At 48.0% G+C, this 16,058-nt stretch overlaps 1 protein-coding gene across 1 annotated transcript in view; it reads left to right on the plus strand.

Moving 5' to 3' along the window:
• Positions 1-16,058, plus strand: part of LOC137303937 (polyunsaturated fatty acid 5-lipoxygenase-like) — a 72,022-nt gene that overhangs the window by 7,446 nt on the left and 48,518 nt on the right. The window contains exon 2 of the mRNA XM_067972344.1: positions 2,984-3,182. Within this exon, the coding sequence (XP_067828445.1) occupies positions 2,984-3,182 (199 nt within the window). The remainder of the gene's footprint in view (positions 1-2,983; positions 3,183-16,058) is intronic.

The following is a 16,058-nucleotide window of genomic DNA, read 5'->3' on the forward strand; positions in this document are numbered from 1 at the left end:
TCCATTCTCTTCCCCCCCCCCACTCCGGCCCATTCTCCCCCCCCCCCCCCCACACCCCGGCCCATTCTCTTCCCCCCCCCCACTCCGGCCCATTCTCCCCCCTCCGGCCCATTCTCCCACCCCCTCCCCCCCCCAATCCAGCCCATTCTCCCCCCCCACCCCCCACTCTGGCCCATTCTCCCCCCCCCCCCCACCCCGGCCCATTCTCCCCCCAATTCCCCCCAGACGATATTTACTGCCTAGGTAGGAAACACAACTATCCACCCTACGGAAATTATATTTTAAAACCTGCGGTAGAAGCTGAATGCATGACAGCAGGAAATAAACAGCGATGACATATCTGTTAGATATATAACGATAAATATTGAGGTGTTTTTAAAGTGATAATGCTATTTATAGTGCCATTTACGCCTTGGGGAGGGGAATGGTCAGATCAGATTGGTTTACTACACAGGGAGTTTGTTAGATATTCGGCTCGATATGATCGTGCAGGGAGGTCATCGAGGCTGAAAAGATGCTGAACAGGAATTCTGGGATATCAATGGTGTGCTGCATTTTCCAATTTGCATCTCAGGTCCAGCCGGGTGGATCGGGATGGGCTTTTCTGGCCCTTTGTGCTCATTTATTTTCAGCCCTTTGGAGCATTTGAAGATAGGAACAGGAGGAGGCCATTCAGCCCCTCGAGCCTGTTCCACCATTCAATTAGATCATGGTTGATCTGTATCTTAACCCTATCTCGCCGCCTTGGTTCCGTAACCTTTAATACCCTTGCTAACAAAAATCTATCAATCTCAGTTTTGAAATTTTCAATTGACCCCCAGCCTCAACAGCTTTTTGGGGAGAGAGTTCCAGATTTCCACTCCCCTTTGTGTGAAGAAGTGTTTCCTGACATCACCCCTGAACGGCCTAGCTCTAATTTTTAGGTTATGACCCTTGTTCTGGACTCTCCCACCAGAGGAAATAGTTTCTCTCTATTGATCCTATCAACTCCTTTAATCATCTTAAACACCTCAACTAGATCACCCCTTAATCTTCTAAACTCAAGGGAGGCCTAGACTATGCAACCCGTCCTCATAATTTAATCCTTTCAGCCCTGGTCATTCTGGGTGAATCTGCACTGCACACCCTCCAAGGCCAATATATCCTTCCTGAGGCGCGGTGCCCAGAAATGATTCTCCAGATGGGACCCCACCAGACCTTTATATAACTGTAACATAACTTCCACCCCTTTGTATTCCAGGACCTTGAGATAAAGGCCAACATTCCATTAGCCTTTTACATTATTTTTTGTACCTGTGAGTGATTCCTGTACTTGGACCCTTAAATCTCTCTCCTCCTCCACAGTTCCTGGCTTCTCATCATTTAGAAAATACTCTGATCTTTCCTAGGTCCAAAGTGGATGACCTCACACTTCCCCACATTGAACTCCATCTGCCACAGTTTTACCCACTCACTTAATCTTTCAATGTCCCTTTGCAACTTTCTGCTCCCATCTACACTATTTAATGTGCCTCCTAACTTAGTGTCATCAGCAAACTTAGATACACAGCTCTCTATTCCTTCATCCAAGTCATTTATAAATACAGTGAAAAGCTGAGGCTCCAGTACAGATCCCTGGGGGACTCCACTAGTCACATCCTGCCAATTGGAGTATATACCCATTATCCCTACTCTCTCTCTCCTACCTCCTAACCAATTCCCAACCCACGTCAATAGGTTGCCTCCAATTCCATGCACACTTATTTTTGGTAACAGTCTCTTATGTGGAACCTTACTGAATGTCTTCTGGGAGTCCATATAAATAACATCCATAGACACTCCCTTATCTACCACATTAGTTACCGCCTCAAAAAATTCAACTAGTTTCATTAGACACGACCCACCTTTGACAAATCCACACTGACTCTCTCTGATCAGTTTATTTATCCAAATGCTCAGTCACTCTGTCCCTAATAACAGATTCTAGTAATTTCCACACAACAGACATTAAACTAATAGGCCTATAATTTCCTAGTTTATCTCTCTTACCCTTCTTTAATAGTGGAGTGACATTGGCAATTTTCCAATCCAAGGGGACAATTCCTGAATGGAGAGAGTTTTGGAAGATTGTGACTAGAGCATCTAAAATGTCCTCACCTATTTCTTTTAATACCCTGGGGTGGAAACCATCAGGTCCTGGAGATTTGTCTATCTTTAGTCCCATTAGTCTCATTACCATTTTTTGCTTATATTAAATCTGGTAAGGTCCTCCCTTTGATTTATTTTTATGTTTGTGACTGATTGTGTTTCTATGTTCCTAGTCTAAAAGCCTCAAAGTCACAGCTGTCAATCATGCTTGATTGAAGACAGAATGGTGTGAACTTTACACAGAATGTTCACTAACTGGACCCATTAATGCCTTGAACATATACAATTTAATGAACACCCAGAGCAAAATCCCTACCCTGTAAATTCCAGATCAAACAACTTCGCTCAGACCCAGAGATCACCTTCATTTTAATTCACGGTAAAGAAAATCAGCTTCCGCTTTCTCTCTAACTATTTCAGAACCGTGTGAGAGAAAAGAATTCTCTACATTTCATCGCCAGGTCTGTGCCCGGGAGGAGGGATGGAAGTGTGTGGGCAACGTAAATGAGAGCTAAGAACAGGGATAAAGGAAGGAGGGAAAATGTAAAGTTTTGGGGAGACACTTGTCTAGTTTTGTCGTAAACATAATTTATTTTGAAGTATAGGAAAATTCTGGTGTTCAATTCCTGCTGTGCGCATGTGAGCAACTCCTGTGCTTCTCAGTCTTTTTAAAAGTGCCCAACCCTCAGGTAGCTTTGGACTAGACAAAGGCGACAGTCTTCCTGGGCCTAGTGTTGATATTTTCCCTTTACAAATCCACAGTATGTAACAGCATCACACTCTGGCACAGCACCCAGTGCCTGCTCCCTGCTCAATTTATACTTGTATCACGAATGCTCCTCTTTGCATTGTGTAGGTTGACTCGTATGATATGACAGTGTCGGGTGACATCGGAGAGATCCTGCTGGTGAAGATTGAGAAACGCAAGTACTGGATGCAGGATCACTGGTACTGTAAATACATCACAGTGAAAACACCCACAGGCGATTACATGGAGTTTCCTTGTTACCGATGGGTTACCGACGACAAGGAAATCGAGCTGCGGGACGGCAAAGGTTAATACCAAACCCTAGAGCTAAACTCAGCCGATGGGTTAGTGGGAGAAGGTCTGATGTTGAGAGAACAAGTCCCAGATTGATTAGCTCTCTGTGCCGAGTTAGCTGCTTTCGGTGGGGACTTACAATTAGCCTTCGGGTCCCTGGGCTAGAGAGGGAAAAGATCAGTGAGACTACCCACTTCTGATCCCCATCTAGCGACCCCCTGATCCACAGTGTGCACATCTGGATATCAGGCTTTGCAGTGATGCCCTCCATGGTTAAATAGTCTGCCAGCATGAAGCAGGAGCACTCTGGCACCCATGAACCAACATGAACCAGTGCCTTCAGGAGAGGGGGGAGAAAATTGTTGTGAACAAATGATGAGATCACCGGATATATTGAACAGCGGGAAGATAAACGATGATTTAGTGATGGAAGCAATGAAACAAATGGCTCTCTACCCCCACTTGTCAATAACACAACTTCAGAAACAGGCCAGACCCTGAGCAGGCAGTGGGGTCTAACCATGTCGGAAATTACAAGGCTGGCCCCTCCTGCCAGTTACACCGGGCCCCTCCCGCCAGTTCTAATGGCCCCGCCCGCCAGTTCTAATGGCTCCGCCCACCTATGATAAACTCCTCCCATTAATTATAACAGGCCTCTCCCATGAATTATAATCGCTCCCTCCCACTAATTATATCAGGCCCTCGCAGCTCCATTCAGGCCCTGGGAGGTAAGCTCAGTGATTAGTAGTCCTGTAGGAAATGTTGGGAAAGATACTAAGCAACTACAGGGGGTAATTGTGACTTTGAGCAACAATGTAAAATGGGTGATATCAAACCAACCACCTGTTACACATCTCGAAATTTCGAAATGAAAATCGAATGGGCAACTGTCAAGGGCACCATGGCCCTTAACTTTTATTCCCACGGGTGACCCCAGCGACATCTCCCAGTTTTCAGTGCACCGATGTATTGGGGAGGTGACCGAGGCTCTCTACACCAGGGGAAACACCGACATCTCCTTCCCCATTGACAGAGCAAGGCACGACGAGCGAGCACCAGGCATTGCCCGCATGGCAGGCTCCCCCTGGTGCAGGGCACCATTGGCTGCACACACACATTGCCGGGCATGTTCCCTATAACCCTTTATCAATAAAAATGGATTCCACTCCCTCAATGTACAGCTGGTTTGCAACCACATGCAACACATCCTGCAGGTCTGTGCCCAGTATCCTGGCAGCAATCACAACACCTTTATACAACAATGGAAGAGATAGCAGAGGCACTATTGCACATATATAAAAATTCATTAGTAAAGGGAATAATGCCAGAGGACTGGCGGACAGGTAATGTGATTCCTATATTTAAAAAGGGAGGTCGAACAGATTGAACAGGTCCAAGGAACTATAGACCAATTAACTTAACGTCGGTGGTAGGAACGATAATGGAATCTTTACTGAAAGATCTAGAAACATCTAGAAACCGAAAATATAGTAAAGAATAGTCAGCACGGATTTCAAAAGGGTAAGTCATGTTTGATCGACCTTATTGAATTCTTTGAAGAAGTAACAGAATGGATAAACAAGGGTAATGTAGTAGATAGAAGTTTCACAGTATCATAGTATGATACAGCACAGAAGGAGGCCATTCGGCCCATCGTGCCTGTGCCGGCTCTTTGAAAGAGCTATCTAGTTTGTCTCACTCCCCTGCTTTTTCCCCATAGCCCTGTAAATTTTTTCCCTTCAAGTATTTTTCCAGTTCCCTTTTGAAAGATTATTAAATCTGCTTCCACCACTCTTTCAGGCAGTGCATTCCAGATCCAGATGTAATATATTTGGATTTTCAAAAGGCTGTTGATAAGGTACCACACTGTAGACCCATGACTAAGGTCAGAGCATGTGGAGTCAGGGGACAGGTAGCAGAATGGATAGCAAGCTGGCAACAAAGCAGAAAACAGAGAGTAGGGGTTAAGGGTAGTTACTCAGACTGGCAAAAGGTGGGAAGTGGTGTTCCACAGGGATCGGTGCTGGGACCACTGTTGTTCACCATTTACATCAATGATTTAGACTCGGGAATCGGAAGTACAATTTTAAAATTTGGGGATGACACCAAATTGGGGGTTGTAGTCACCACTGAGGAGGGCTCCGAGGATGAAGCAGAAAAAGGGGGCGTATAACAGATGTCAGGTCGATAATACAAGTGAGAACCAGGCTGAATATAGGAAGTACAGAGGGGAAGTGAAAAAGGAAATAAGAGGAGCAAAGAGAGAGTATGAGAATAGACTGGCAGCCAACATAAAAGGGAATCCAAAAGTCTTCTATAGGCAAATAAATAGTAAACAGTATTAAGAGGAGGGGTGGGGCCAATTAGGGACCAAAAAGGGGCCCAGTCATGGAGGCAGAGGGCATGGCTGAGGCACTAAATGAGTACTTTGCATCTGTCTTTACCAAGGAAGAAGATACTGCCAAAGTCACAGTAAAAGAGGAGTTAGTTGAGATACTGGATGGGCTAAAAATTGATAAAGAGGAGGTACTAGAAAGGCTGGCTGTACTTAAAGTAGATAAGTCACCCGGTCCGGATGGGATGCATCCTAGGTTGCTGAGGGAAGTAAGGGTGGAAATTGCAGAGGTGCTGGCCATAATCTTCCAAACATCCGTAGATACAGGGGTGGTGCCAGAGGACTGGAGAATTGCAAATGTTACACCCTTGTTCAAAAAAGGGTGTAAAGATAAACCCAGTAATTATAGACCAGTCAGTTTAACCTCGTGTGGTGGGGAAACTTTTAAAAACATTAATCCGGGACAAAATTAGTCGCTTAGACAAGTGTGGATTAATAAAGGAAAACCAGCACAGATTTGTTAAAGGCAAATTTTTAACAGCCTTCTCAACTTGTCCTGCCACCTTCAATGATTTGTGTATGAGCACTCCCAGGTCTCTCTGTTCCTGCAGCCCCTTTAAAATTGTACCATTTAGTTTATATTGCCTCTTCTCATTCTTCCTACCAAAATGTATCACTTCACACTTCTCTGCGTTAAATCTAATTGCCATTACAAAGTGCTTAACCAGCTTGATTGAGTTTTTTGATGAGGTAACAGAGAGGGCAATGCGGTTGATGTGGTGTATATGGAGTTCCAAAAGGTGTTTGATAAAGTGCCACATAATAGGCTTGTCAGCAAAGTTGAAACCCATGGAATAAAAGAGGCAGTGGCAGCATGGATACGAAATTGTCAAAGTGACAGGAAACAGAGAGTAGTGGTGAACGGTTGTTTTTCGGACTGGCGGGAGGTATACAGTGGTGTTCCCCAGGGGTCAGTGCTGGGACTACTGCTTTTCTTGATATATATTAATGATTTGAACTTGGATGTACAGGGCCCAATTTCAAAATTTGCAGATGACACAAAACTTGGGAGTGAGGGGGACAGTGATACTCATGAAATACTCATTCCAGTCTCCAGTAACCAAGCAAAAATTTAAAGTCAGACCATGTACTGCGGTGGGTGAGACCACTGATGAATTGATAAAATCTCCTCTGTCTGCAAGAGGGTCACGTGACAGGCGCTCGGCCAGCTTCAACATAGTTCCTAGTGTGCAAGAAACTGCTGCTAATTTGACACTAAATAACTCAGAGCGCACAAGGTGGCTGGTGTGGAAAAATAGTGCACTGCTTGCAAGAGAGGGCACTATACAGAGATTCAGGTGACAGGCCGTGCTCTCCCTGCCCTGGGAATGTTTGAGGGGACCGTGTAGAATCATAGAGCAAAGAAGGAGGCCATTTGGCCCATCGTGCCTGTGCCGACTCTTTGAAAGAGCTATCCAATTAGTCCCACTCCCCTGCTCTTTCTCCGTAGGCCCGCAGTTTTCTCCCCTTCGAGTATTTATCCAATTCCCTTTTGAAAGTTACTATTGAATCTGCTTCCACCGCCCTTTCAGGCAGTCATTCCAGATCATTACAACTCGCTGCGTTAAAAAAAATTCTCCTCGGCTCCCCTCTGGCTCTTTTGCCAATTACCTTAAATCTGTGTCCTCTGGTTACCGACCCTCCTGCCACTGGAAACAGTTTCTCCTTATTTACTCTCTCAAAACCCTTCATGATTTTGAACACCTCGATCAAATCTCCCCTTAACCTTCTCTGCTCCAAGGAGAACAACCCCAGCTTCTCCAGTCTCTCCACATCACTGAATTCCCTCATCTCTGGTACCATTCTAGTAAATCTCCTCCGCACCCTCTCTAAGGCTTGACATCCTTCCTAAACTTTGGTGCCCAGAATTGGTCACAATACTCCAGCTGGGGCCTAACCAGTGATTTATAAAAGTTTAGCATAACTTCCTTGCTTTTATACTCTATGCCTCTATTTATGACGCTAAGGATCGCCATTGTTTTTTTAACAGCCTTCTCAACTTGTCCTGCCAACTTCACTGATTTCTGTAGGTATACCCCAGGTCTCTCTGTTCCTGCACTCCCTTTAAAATTGTACCATTTTGTTTATATTGCCTCTCCTTATTCTTCCTATCAAAATGTATCACTTCACACTTCTCTGCATTAAATCTGTTATGATCTAATTGCCATTACGGAGACGTGGCTGCAGGGTGACCAAGGCTGGGAACTGAATATTCAAGGATATTCGACATTTAGGAAAGACAGGCAAAAAGGAAAAGGAGGTGGGATAGTGCTGTTAATAAAGGATGAGATCAGTACAATAGTGAGAAAGGACCTTGGCTCAGAAGATCAAGATGTAGAATCAGTTTGGGTGGAGCTGAGAAACAGCAAGGGGCAGAAAACATTGGTGGGAGTTCTTTATAGGCCAAACAGTAGAGGTAATGTAGGGCATGGTATAAAGCAGGAAATTAGAAGTGCATGTAACAAGGGTAATACAGTAATCATGGGGGACTTTAATCTACATATAGATTGGGCAAACCAAATTAGCACGAATACTGTGGAGGATGAATTCCTGGAATGTATACGAGATGGTTTTCTAGATCAGTATGTTGAGGAACCAACTAGGGAACAGGTTACTTTAGATCTAGTATTGTGCAATGATAAAGGGTTAATTAATAATCTTGTTGTAAAGGAGCCCTTTGGGAAGAGTGACCATAATATGATAGAATTCTTCATTAAGTTTGAAAGTGATGTAGTTCAATCCGAAACTAGGGTCTTAAATCTAAACAAAGGAAACTACGGAGGTATGAGGCACAAATTGGTTGTGGTTGACTGGGGAACTACATTAAAAGGTATGATGGTAGACAGGCAATGGCTGGCATTTAAAGATAGCATTAAATCAAAGAAAGAGGTATATAAAGTTGCCATAAAAAGCAGTAAGCCTGAGGATTGGGAGCATTTTAGAATTCAGCAAAGAAGGACCAAGAAATTGATAAAGAAAGGGAAAATAGAATATGAGAGTAAACTAGCGAGAAACATAAAAACGGACTGTAAAAGCTTCTATAGGTTTGTAAAAAGGAAAAGACTGGCGAAGGCAAATGTGGGTCCCTTACAGACAGAGATGGGAGAATTTATAATGGGGAATAAGGAAATGGCAGAGAAATTAAACAAGTACTTTGGGCCCGATTTTAGCACCCGGTTCCGGGTGCGTTCTCGGCGGAGGGGCCTCTAAAATCCCGGTTTCGAGGAGCGGGACCGGATCGCGCCTCGATCCCGCCCACTTCCGGGTTGCGCGCTGACGTGCGGGGGTGCGTGCGTTGGCCCCGCTGGTGGGAATCCCGCAGGCAATTAAAGCCAGCGGGGTTCCACTTGAGTGTATTTATCTAGGTATTTCAGGTCATTAAATGACCTGATTGAGCTGTTTATTTAACAGGTGTCGGATTTTACAGTGAAATGAGACTGTTTCCCATACTGGGGGAAACACTCACACTCTCAACGGACGGGTTGCAGCCAGCAGCCTGTGGCAGCTGCCAAGGTGCATTCCACAGGTGGGGGCGGGGGGAGAGCCTTCACCCACGCAGGAGGACACTCCGTAACATTGGGCAACGCCTGCCCTCCACCACCCTCCTCCAAGCAAGAAGATTCACCGGCGTGGAAGTCCAACCCCTGTGCGAGGACACACTTTTCTAGCGTGCACAACCCCGCAAACCTAAACCTGCCAGATGGGTGCTGCGTTGACATCCTCGGAGGACGAACAGGATGACCAGCCTCAGCAGCCTCGCAGTCCACGCCGTCCGCCTCAGAGACATGCATCCCCACAACACGGTGCTGCGGCACATCCACCTGCACAGCAGGATGGAGGGCATCCGCAGAGAGAGATGCGTCGCAGGAGGCACTACCCTCCGCACAGGGTCTACAGACCGAGGCTCAGCTTCATGGACCTCTCTGAGCAGCAGTGCATACGGAGGCTCAGAGTCACTCGCCAGGTAGTCGCCGACATCTGCAGCCTCCTCAATGACGAGCTGCTCCCGGATGGACCAAGCAGCATCTTCTTACCCGTCGCCGTCAAAGTCACCACTGCCCTCAACTTCTTCGCCTCCGGATCCTTCCAGGGTGCCACGGGGGACATCACCGGGGTCTGTCAGTCGTCTGCACACAAGTGCATAAGCCAGGTCACCGATGGGTTGTTCCGCAGGGCCTCGACCTACATCAACTTCGCCATGGATGAGCGCAGCCAGACGGAGAGGGCGGTTGGATTCCATGCTGTGGCTGGCTTCCCACGGGTGCAGGGTGTAATCGATTGCACCCACATAGCAATACGGGCACCTCCACATGAGCCAGGGCTGTTTATCAACAGGAAAGGGTATCACTCCATGAACGCCCAGCTCATTTGTGACCACCGCCAGAGATTCCTACACGTGTGCGCCAGATACCCCGGCAGCTGCCACGATGCCTTCGTCCTCAGGGAGTCCACCGTCCCGCCCCTCTTCCACGCACCCAACGCCGGCAACGGCTGGCTCCTCGGCGACAAGGGATATCCCCTGCACATGTGGCTTATGACACCTCTGAGGAACCCCATTACCGAGCCACAGCGTCGGTATAATGTCAGCCACATTGCGACCAGGTCCACAATTGAGCAGGCTATAGGGCTGCTCAAGATGCGCTTCAGGTGCCTTGATCGTTCCGGGGGAGCACTCCAATACACGCCATTCAGAGTGGGACGAATTATAGTTGTCTGCTGTGCCCTGCATAACATGGCACTACAGAGAGGGGTGCCGCTGGAGGAGGCCCCATGCACACCCGCCACCCACATTGAGGACGACAATGAGGAGGAGGTGGAGGAGGAAGAGGAGGAGGAGGAAGAGGGAGAGGAGGAGGAACGACCCATGCGCCGAACACCGGCTCACCTGCGTGCTCGTCAGGCCAGGGAGGCACTCATATGCCAACGGTTCTCCTAACATCACACTGTGTGAGGCGTTCACATGTCATAACGTGCACAGACGAGGGTCCATACAGGCTCCCTCCACAGAAGAGTGGTGCCTGTACACCTGCACCCACTGGATTATGCTCAATGGGTGGGACGGGGTGGTCGTCGTCATGATGAGGCGCAGGGAAGGGACATATTGCACAAGCCGCAGAATTATGGACAAGAGGTGGCAGCATTGGTGAGAAAAAGTGAGTTTATTTTGTGGTGACATTCAAAGAGTAGAAAATTTAAAAAAAACGACAAACACCCTGTTGCAATCCCTGTGTGCTCACGGAACTTTAGGCTTTCGTTTCCGGGTACCCCTACGTGGTGCTACCCCTGTGGCTCCAGCAGAGGTGGTGGCAGGTTGCTCCTGTTCGTGCCCTGACCGGGTAGATGCTTTGGGCCGACGCCCCCTGGGTTTCGGTGCCCGTGAGGGCACCTCCACAGACTGCTCCTCCTGCACCTGTGCAGGGGCAGACTCGGCCACCTGGAGAGGATGGACTATTGCGGGCACTGGTTGAGAGGGGGGCAACGGGTGAGACTTGGGGGCGCCTTGAGTAGCATCCACACTTCCATTTCCCCGTTCACCATCTTCCCTCTCATGGCCAAGGCCCACATCACCCCTTCCACCCTGCTGGACGGCAGTTTGGATGACGTGGGTGAGACCTTGCAAGGCCACCTCCAATGTATCTGTCAACCTGTTGATGGCGGCAGAATGTTGTTCACCCTGAATCCGAACAGCCGTTGTGAGGGCCTGGATGGACTCATTGGTGAGCTGTGCGTGACGCTCGAGGGAGGCTAGCCTGTCCTCCACCGCAGACGTTCCCACACCTACCCGCGACACTATCTCAGAGATGCCTTCACGTCCCTGCGACACTATCTCGGCGATACCCTCCTGCACCTGTGCCACCATTCCCCTCATGCAGGAGTTGGACTCCTCCATCCTCCGTGCGATTGTGGAGAGTGCGCGTGGCACCTCTCCCAGTACCTCAGCAATGTTCTGGTGCCCCTCGACGACTCTCCTTTTGACAGGTGGCCCCCTGGGTTCAGCATCTGGGTCCGGCTGAGCAAAGCCTGGAGAAGAGTGCTCCCACCGACGCGGACCCTCCGCGGCTGACCCTGCCACCAGGGTCTGCTCATGCTCATGTGTGCGCGGTGACTCACCATGTGCAATCCCAACTAGCTGAGGGGGGGGACCCACCGAGGTGTGTGTATCTGCGCTGGTGGATGCAAGGCTCATGTGTGACGATGCACCCTCAGAGACGGGCATGTCCTCTGAGGAATCGCCCTCAACCGAGACGTCGATCGCAGACGGTCCTGGAAGAGAACAGAGGGAAATATCAGGCATGTGACCAAATGTGGCGGTGCGGCATATGCCATGTGATGCTACGATCATTCACGATCATGAGTGATGAGTGCCAGCTTTCCCTTACCGGCCGTTTCGCCAGAACCAGACTCGCCATCCGCCATCGACAGGCAATGCAGCGTGCGGCTGATCTCCAGTGCCTCGACCTCGGCGTCTGTCAGGGCCATCTCGTGTGGCGGGCCCCCTCCGGTGCATGCCCTATCGCGTGCGTTCCTGGCCCTCTTCTCCTGTGAGGGCAAAACACAAAAACGTTATTGAGTGATGATTACAATGTGAGACGCTTCAAGCATTGGTGTGATTGGGTTGAACGTGTGCCAGATGGATGGGAGGATGCGTGTGCCACATGGCCATCCCATTGTATGGGCATTGGGGTGTGTGGTAGTGGTCGAGTGGGGACAGGGACGGTGGGTACGTGCAGGCACTGTGAGGATGATAGTTGGGTGGCTGTGAGGATTGGTGCGGGAGCGCAGTACTGTCAGTGGAGATGGGGTTGTGAGGTGTTTGAGGTGATGTGGAAGACGGAGTGATGCAGAATGCGTTAGTGTACTCACTTTTCCGGACCTGGTGAGGTCATTGAATCTCTTGCGGCACTGAATCCAAGTGCGGGTGGTGTTTCCCCTGCTTGTGACCTCCGCGGCCACCTCCTCCCATGCCCTCTTGGTGGCGCTGGCAGGGCACCTCCTTCCATCCGTGGGGAACAGCGTCTCCCTCCTCATGCGGACCCCGTCCAGCAGCACCTGGAGGGCGTGGTCCGTGAAACGGGGAGCAGCCTTACCCCTGTGCTCCTCCATCCTTGATGGAGTGTAGTTTGTGGCTGGAGGGGCTTTGGTGGACTGCCCCTTTAAATAGAGCGCAACCATCGCTCAGACGTCAATGCGCATGCGCAGGCCGCCGGCACGCAGCTGAGAAGCGCGGAACCCGTAACTGCCGGCTAATCACATCAATCATCCCGCGATCGCGTGCGCAACGCACTCAATTTGGCCGGCGCGTTTTCCTCGAGCCCGCCCGACCACCCGCTGCCAACCCGCACCCCTGGTAAAATCGGGCCCTTTGTGTCTGTCTTCATGGAAGAAGACACAAAAAAACTCCCAGAAATATTAGAGAACCAAGGGTCTGGCAAGAATGAGGAACTGAAAGAAATTAGTATAAGTAAAAAAATACCAGAGAAATTAATGGGACTGAAAGTCGATAAATCCCAGGGAGCTGATGATCTACATCCCAGGGTTTTGAAAGAGGTGGCTATAGAGATAGTGGATGCATTGGTTGTCATCTTCCAAAATTCTATAGATTCTGGAATGGTTCCTGCAGATTGGAGGGTGGCAAATGTAACCCCACTATTTAAGAAAGGAGGAAGAGAGAAAACAGGGAACTACAGACCGGTTAGCCTGACATCAATAGTAGGGAAAATGCTAGAATCTATTCTAAAGGATGTGATAACAGGACATTTAGAAAATAATAATAGGATTTGGCAGAGTCAACATGGATTTATGAAAGGGAAATCATGTTTGACAAACCTATTGGAGTCCTTTGAGGATGTAACTAGTAGAATAGATAAGGGGGAACCAGTGGATGTGGTGTATTTGGATTTTCAGAAGGCTTTTGATAAGGTCCCACACAGGAGGTTGGTGAACAAAATTAGAGCACATGGAATTGGGGGTAATATACTGGCATGGATTGAGAATTGGTTAACAGACAGAAAATAGAGAGTTGGAATAAACGAGTCTTTTTCAGGTTGGCAGACTGTGACTAGTGGGGTACCGCAGGGATCAGTGCTTGGGCCCCAGCTATTCACAATATATATCAATGATTTGGATGAGGGAACCAAATGTAATATTTCCAAGTTTGCTGATGACACCAAACTAGGTGGGAATGTGAGTTGTGAGGAGGATGCAAAGAGGCTTCAAGGTGATATAGACAGGCTCAGTGAGTGGGCAAGAACATGGCAGATGGAATATAATGTGGAAAAATGTGAAGTTATCTACTTTGGTCGGAAAAACAGAAATGCAGAGTATTTTTTAAATGATAAGAGATTGGGAAATGTTGATGTACAAGGACACCCAGGTCCCTTTGAACACGAGTCACTGAAAGCTAACATGCAGGTGCAGCAAGCAATTAGGAAGGCAAATGGTATGTTGACCTTTATTACAAGAGGATTTGAGTACAGGAGTAAAGATGTCGTACTGCAATTATATAGGGCCTTGGTGAGACCGCACCTGGAGTACTGTGTACAATTTTGGTCTCCTTACCTAAGAAAGGATATACTTGCCAAAGAAGGAGTGCAACAAAGGTTCACCAGACTGATTCCTGGGATGGTGGGATTGTCTTATCAGGAGAGATTGAGTAGACTAAAGGGTAAAAGTCGATGGATGTCTTTGCGAATGGAAATCCGTTTCCAGTGGTGTGCCACAGGGCTCAGTGTTGGGTCCCTTGCTGTTTGTGGTATTTATTAATGATTTGGACTTGAATGTAGGGGGCATGATTGGCAAATTTGCAGACGACACAAAAATTGGCCATGTATTTGATAGTGAAGAGGATATCTGTAGACTCCAGGAAGATATCAATGGGTTGGTGGAGTGGGCGGAAAAGTGGCAAATGGAGTTCAACCTGGAGAAGTGTGAGGTAATGCACTTAGGGAGGGCAAACAGTAAAAGGGAATACGCAGTAAACGGGAATATACTGAGAGGGGTAGAGGAAGTGAGAGACCTTGGAGTGCATGTGCACAGGTCCCTGAAGGTGGCTGTACAGGTAGATAAGGTTGTGAAGAAGGCATTCGGAATGCTCTCCATTATTAGCCGAGGTATAGAATACAAAAGCAGAGATGTAATGATGGAACTGTATAAAACGCTGGTAAGGCCACAGCTGGAGTATTGTGCGCAGTTCTGGTCACCACATTACAGGAAGGACGTAATTGCTCTGGAGAGAGTGCAGAGAAGATTTACAAACATGTTGCCAGGGCTTGAAAATTGCAGCTATGAGGAGAGATTGGATAGGCTGGGGTTGTTTTCCTTGGAGTACAGGAGGCTGAGGGGAGACTTGATTGAGGTGTACAAAATTATGAGGAGCCCAGATAGAGTAGACAGGAAGTACCTGTTTCCCTTAGCGGAGAGTTCAAGAACTAGAGGACATAGATTTAAGCTGATTGACGGAAGGATTGGAGGGGACATGAGGAAAACTTTTTTACCCAGAGGGGTGGTGGGTGCTGGCCGAATTGGTGGTAGAGGCAGGGACCCTCAACTCTTTTAAAAAGTACCTGGACCTGCACCTAAAGTGCTGTAAGCTGCAGGGCTACGGACCGGGTACTGGAAGGTGGGATTAGAATAGGCACCTGGTGGTTCTTCGAGCCGGTGCGGACACGATGGGCCGAATGGCCCCCTTCTGTGCTGTATCTTTTCTATGGTTCTTTGGTTCTACTAGGCCTGTATTCTCTACAGCTTAGAAGAAACATACAAAATTCTTACAGGGCTTGACAGGGTAGATGCAGGGAGGATGTTTCCCCTGGCTGGGGAGTCCAGAACCAGGGGTCACAGTCTCAGAATAAGGGGTCGGCCATTTAGGACTGAGATGAGGAGAAATTTCTTCACTCAGAAGGTGGTGAATCTTTGGAATTCTCTACCCCAGAGGGCTGTGGAGGCTCAGTCATTGAGTATATTCAAAACAGAGATCGATAGATTTCTAGATATTAAAGGCATCAAGGGATATGGGGATAGTGCAGGAAAATGGAGTTGAGGTAGAAGATCAGCCATGATCTTGTTGAATGGTGGAGCAGGCTCGAGGGGCCGGACACCTACTCCTGCTCCTATTTCTTTTGTTCTTTCTTTCTAAATATCATCTGCCATGTGTCCGCCCATTTCACCAGTCTGTCTATATCCTCCTGATGTCTGTTACTATCCTCACTGTTTACTACATTTCCCAGTTTCATGTCATCTGCAAACTTTGAAATTATACCCTCTATACCCAAGTCCAGGTCATTGATATGTATCAAAAAGAGCAGTGGTCCTAATACTGACCCCTGGGGAACACCACTGTATACTTCCCTCCAGTCTGAAAAATAACCGTTCACCACTACTCTCTGCTTTCTGTCCCTTAGCCAATTTTGTATCCACGCTGCCACTGTCCCTTTAATCCCATGGGCTTTATGTGGTACTTTATCAAATACCTTTTGAATATCTGTATTCACATCA

Source organism: Heptranchias perlo, chromosome 36 (assembly GCF_035084215.1).
Source record: "Heptranchias perlo isolate sHepPer1 chromosome 36, sHepPer1.hap1, whole genome shotgun sequence".
NCBI lineage: Eukaryota > Metazoa > Chordata > Chondrichthyes > Hexanchiformes > Hexanchidae > Heptranchias > Heptranchias perlo.